Source organism: Cariama cristata, unplaced genomic scaffold (assembly GCF_000690535.1).
Source record: "Cariama cristata isolate BGI_N322 unplaced genomic scaffold, ASM69053v1 scaffold16243, whole genome shotgun sequence".
NCBI lineage: Eukaryota > Metazoa > Chordata > Aves > Cariamiformes > Cariamidae > Cariama > Cariama cristata.
In genome coordinates this window covers 47,539-52,548 of record NW_009610278.1, presented here as the reverse complement: position 1 = coordinate 52,548, position 5,010 = coordinate 47,539, and the positions used below count along the sequence as shown (strand labels likewise).

Sequence of the window (5,010 nt, the reverse complement as noted above, 5' to 3'; positions counted from 1 at the left end):
CATTCTGAGAATATGTTTAGATTTTTCGCTACCCATTCTCTGAATACCTCTACTGCCTTTCAGATGCAAATAAAACTTGCATTTTGTGATGATAGCATACAAATTCAGCCTGACAAAGAACATATTACTATCTGTAAAACTTCCGTCTAGCTTAAGCTTTTCTCACCCTCAGCTGTTCATGGCTCCTGCACAAATCCATGTGGATTGGAGCTGGTTTGAGCTAACGCTTCTAGAAAACTCCAAGAAAGATGTTAAGATGTCCTTGCTGGGCTATGTGTCTGAACTGTTAAGAATGCCAGTCTTTGTAGCGGTCTTTAGTTCCAGCTCTCCTAATTTGGAAATCTGAATGTCCTTGACTGAAGTCAGTGGAAAAGACGGTTTGATGTCCGGACAGCCATGTGCTCCAATTACGCCTTTAGTGACAGCAGTGCTGCCTAGGTCTCGGAAAGATTTTCCCTATCAAAAATTTTTCTCAATGTGTTCTAAAAGCCATTTTAAAAAACTCATTACTACTTGATATTACTTGGTATGAAGAGGAAATATGGAAGAGTATTTCTAAGCTCATTCAGTGAGCTGGTTATTACAATATATTGATTACTAGAAGTGCCATTTAAGAATGCAGGCACTGATAACTTATTCCCATGGAAAATTATCACAACAAATCAAGACTTAAAATGGCTTCAGCAGAAAATAATAAATAGTGCTGGCTTTTAAATTCTGTTGTAGATAAATTGTAGGGTTTCCTTTCTTCCTGATCATAATGGTTGCTGAAACCAAATGTGCTGTTAAGAACTTGAATATTTCTGTGCTTAATGTAGTTTTCATTTTCCTCCCTAGCAACGCAGAACCTTCTGAAAAAAGATTTCACATGAATAGCTTTGTGGCAGATTTTGGAAGACCTCTGGAGACGGAGAGGGTCTTTTCTCGTCAAATAGCTGAAGAATCCGAATCACTTTTCCATTTCTGTATTAATGAAGTGGAACATTTGGACAAAGCAAAACAAAGTCAGAAAGGTCCAGGTGTGGAGAGTAATATCCACTTCCAGGAGGTGCCCAGGAGCAGTGGAAAGTTTGAGGAGGACCTACATTGTCTTACAAAATTTAACATTCCTAACTTTGTGAACACTGAGCAGAACTCTTCACTAGGTGAGGATGATCTCCTCATCTCAGAGCCACCAATCATTTTAGAAAGCAAATCAGTCATGCCATCTTCCCATCGGATCCTTGACTGAAAAGCCTTTTACTTTACGGTAAATGTTCCTGTTATTGTCCAATTTAAAGCCTTTCTGGGCCTTCTGCTATTTTGATAGAAGGTATTTCAGACCTGTGCTTTTTATTGTATGTAAGAATGGCTGTGCTGACAGAACTTGGTTTAGACAAGAAGTAAAACACTGAATGCTTTGTTCTGATGCCTTCTGTGGTCTAAACCTTTTGCCTAGCATTATTTTTGCTTCCCGATTTTTTTTGTTTGTTTTGTTCTTTGCTTTTAAATGACTGCTTATGTCCAGCTTCTGAAGGATGCCATAACAACTTGTGGAGAGTGTGAGGCTGGAGCCTGGCATTGGGAGGTGTAAGCAAGCTCCTTGGCCAAGAAAAGCATAAACCTGAAATTAAGACTGAGGCAAGGAATAAACAGGCAGCCCCTGGGGAGGTTCTGCAGCTTCTGCCGCTCCCCAGAAGGACATGTGAAACTGAGCAGCACAATGGATGTCTGCTTAGCATTAACCACAGTTTCTGATTCCAAACTGCTTTTCGGTGTAGGTTAAACCCACCTCACAAAGCTTCCAGAAGGAATACGTCACATATTAAATTGTTCAGTTACAGTATTTACAAGATGTTACCACCGACTGCTGCTGAGTTAAAAGCAAATCGTTGCCTGTAATGATAGTACTTCAGAGTGACATTCTGACAGCTGTCCAGTGATGGCCTAGAATTAGTACTCTACACACAAACAGTCATTTGCCTTTTTTTTTTTATTGCTGATGTGAACTTCCAGTTTGGTAAGTGCAGGATTCAGGAGCTAAATCACAGGAAATCAGATAAAAACTATTCTTCTTTTGCGAATAGAGTTACTATATGCAAATGGTAGTGGGATGTTAAGTTGGTGTTATGCTTTGCTTATCGGCTGAACCTTCTTATGCTTCTTGGCTCCATAAATGGCCCTTTTTTGACTAGTGAAGGGCTAGCAGGCTTGGAGTTGTTGACAGGACCGGCTCCAAAAGCATAGCTGAGCTGTGCTTGCTCCATTTTTTATTTTTTATTTTTTTTTTGGTACTCAATTGGGATGATGTTGCAACCATGGCTGTTCTCCCAGGGCAAGGTTTGTTAAGGAATTGAATAGGTGTAATTTCAGCCTTTAGTTTGTAAAGAAGGAACAAGGTTCTAAACCTTAGTCAGTACTTAAATTACGTTTCAGCGTTCTTCAAAAGATGGTAACTAATGGCCAAATGGCTTCAGAGCAAGCACATAGGATGCAGAGGAACCAGGTTCAAATCCTTTGCTGGATTTGGAGTGCTCTGCAGGAAGCTCTTAACTGAAATGAAACCAGTGGGCTCAAGATACTGTGCCTAACTGGGTTTTCTTGAAACTAACCTGCTTTGTATACAGTATGTTTGTGTCGGAGTGAAAATGTAGTGATGGCCTGCTGATACATGCTTCAGACACATAAATGCTGATTAATTCACCTGATAAATAGAAAAATAATGACTGGGTTGTGCATTTAAAGAATACAGAGTCAGGAAACCTCTTTTATTTTATCTCCTGTGCCCTTACTATAAACCACTTATACCAAAATTTCCTGTTTTCAAATGTAACTCCTGCACTACTTCCCAGTATTTAAAGTAATGGGATTATACTTACTTAAAGCAAAGCAGAGACTGTTTAAAACTAGCAGATTATTGTTGAAAATAGTTCCCATGAGAAGAGTGAAGTGAACCGTGTTATAAATGAGGACGGCTGCCCAGCTTGCAGTGTAGGTCTCCAGCATGCTGCTTCAGGGGCAGGCCTTTTCCAGTAAGTACTTAACCACAAGTATGAAGGCTGTAGCTCTGGATTTCCCTTTTCTCTTCCCAAATTCCGAAGTCTGGGAAATCTGCCTTCTGAATGAGGCAACTGCTCTGAGGCACCTCAAACAACTGTTAGCTAGCTGGTGGTTAAACTTTGACCTGAAGCTCAATATTGTTCTTGCTAACAAGCTCTGGGACTTCTATTAAACATGGCTTTTATAGCCCATTTCTGATGAGTGAGCTGCCTTCAGTGATTTTGATCTATTCTTTTTTTAAAGTTGTGTTTTTTTTTTTTCCTTTGCCATGCTTGAAAACTGAAATGCTGCTTAAATGAGGGGAAAATCTGCGTAAAATCCATCTCCTCTGCAATTGAGAAAGGAAGCTTATTTTTAAAGCATTTAAAGCTATATTTCAAAATAATGCAAGTCTGGTTTTAGAAAAAGAAAAGCTCGCTATTCCCAGTGGGCTAACATAAGCTTTTCTTCTGCTACCTGAAATCTTTGTGGCATTTGGGTGCATAACTGCTACTTTGGGGACAAAGAAGTATTCATGTGTACAGATGCTGGTGACACTTAACACGTAGATGAAAGGTATTTAATAAAATGATCAAGGGATAATGCCAACTGAACTTACAGCACATTTGAATTGTGTTCCTAGGGTCCTTCTGAAGCATGTGTTAGATACCTTTACAGGATTAAGTGTTTAGTTCCTGCTTCTGTTCTTCCCTGATGGTTCTTCTGCTTTTTCCATCTTATCTCCCTTCTATAAAGTCCTTCACACTGCTTTTTACAGAAAAATAACCTGGCAGTCCCCACTGCCCAGCTCCCACCTGACTTCAGAAGCACTGTGGCAGCAATGCAGTCTGATTCAGACTTTTGCTCTGCCTCCGCATTAGAGCAGAGTCAAAGGCAAATGCAGAAACTTTCTGCAGTCTTCAAAAGCAGTTATTTTAAAGCTGTTCTTTCTTTCTTTTTCCTTTTGAAGAACTAATAGACACAATGTTTTGTCTCAGGGGAAAGGGGGTTGATGTAATAACCAACTTTGTACAAACAAGTTTAAAAATTTTCAACTTTTCCCAGAAAACCAACATGAGTTGGTTCACTATGAAGTGAATAGAAAGTGTTTTGACCAGGGTAATCCTTCAAAAGGAGTACTTGGAATTTAATGGTGTTTGAAAACAGAATTATTGCAAGTTTTCTTACTGCTTGGGCTGTCTGTTTCAGAGCCTCTTTTCAAAATTCACTATAAATGCATCACCTGTGGTAGATTTAACTTTGTGGAGAGTTCCCCTATGATAATTACAATGTTTGTTTGCATAAATGTGTATTGTATTCTGTAAGAACATACCAGGTTAAGTTCTGTATTCCAGTTTTCAAAGGTGAATATTTGTGAAATGTTCTTTGGTGTAAACAAACTTTTGGTGTGTACCTTTTTTTTAAAAAAAAGACAAAACAATACAATGTAAAATCAGAAAGTGCCTTGTCATAGAGAAAAGGGAAAGGTAAAACCATGAACTTCTCTACTAAAATCCAGTGGTATATGGTCTCTGAGGCTAAAAGGTGAAGTAAATGATGTGTATTTGTCATGCAATTTAGTATTTATGCACCTGAGCTATAGATCTCAAATACTTTAATACTGATGTTTTTGTCACTCTGTGATTAAAAGAACCCCACAAAGCCCTTCCCAAGCCTGGCAAAGGAGGAATTTAAGTGGTTTTTAAGTTTGTTTGTTTGTTTTTTTTTTCCCTTGTACTCTGCCCTGTCCTCCTGGCAGTGAAAGATGACAAAGCTAAATTACTCTTATTACTCTGTCGGCTCACGTATTACCAGGTAGCAAGGCCAGCACGGAGCCAGAGCCTTTTACCACATGTTCTCCAACCACAGCAAAAGTTGGAGGCCTGTGCTTTCTTATTTTTGGACAAGAGGTACATAGTTAGCTCTATGAAAGGCAAACACTACAGTTCAAAGTTGTCAGAGGACTTTCTGTTCAAAAGAGTTAGGGCAGCA

The 5,010-nt window shown here is 39.1% G+C and overlaps 1 protein-coding gene across 1 annotated transcript; it reads left to right on the top strand.

The window, feature by feature from the left end:
• The first annotated feature begins 760 nt into the window (after positions 1 to 760).
• On the top strand, positions 761 to 1,231 carry MRAP2 (melanocortin 2 receptor accessory protein 2). Its single transcript, XM_009697836.1, has one exon. The coding sequence runs from the start codon at positions 761 to 763 to the stop codon at positions 1,229 to 1,231; it is 471 nt and encodes a 156-aa protein (XP_009696138.1).
• Positions 1,232 to 5,010: the final 3,779 nt, after the last annotated feature.

What these genes read in the sequence shown, in the direction of transcription:
- MRAP2 (XM_009697836.1), top strand. Translation starts at nt 761, where the DNA reads ATGGTTGCTGAAACCAAATGTGCTGTTAAGAACTTGAATATTTCTGTG.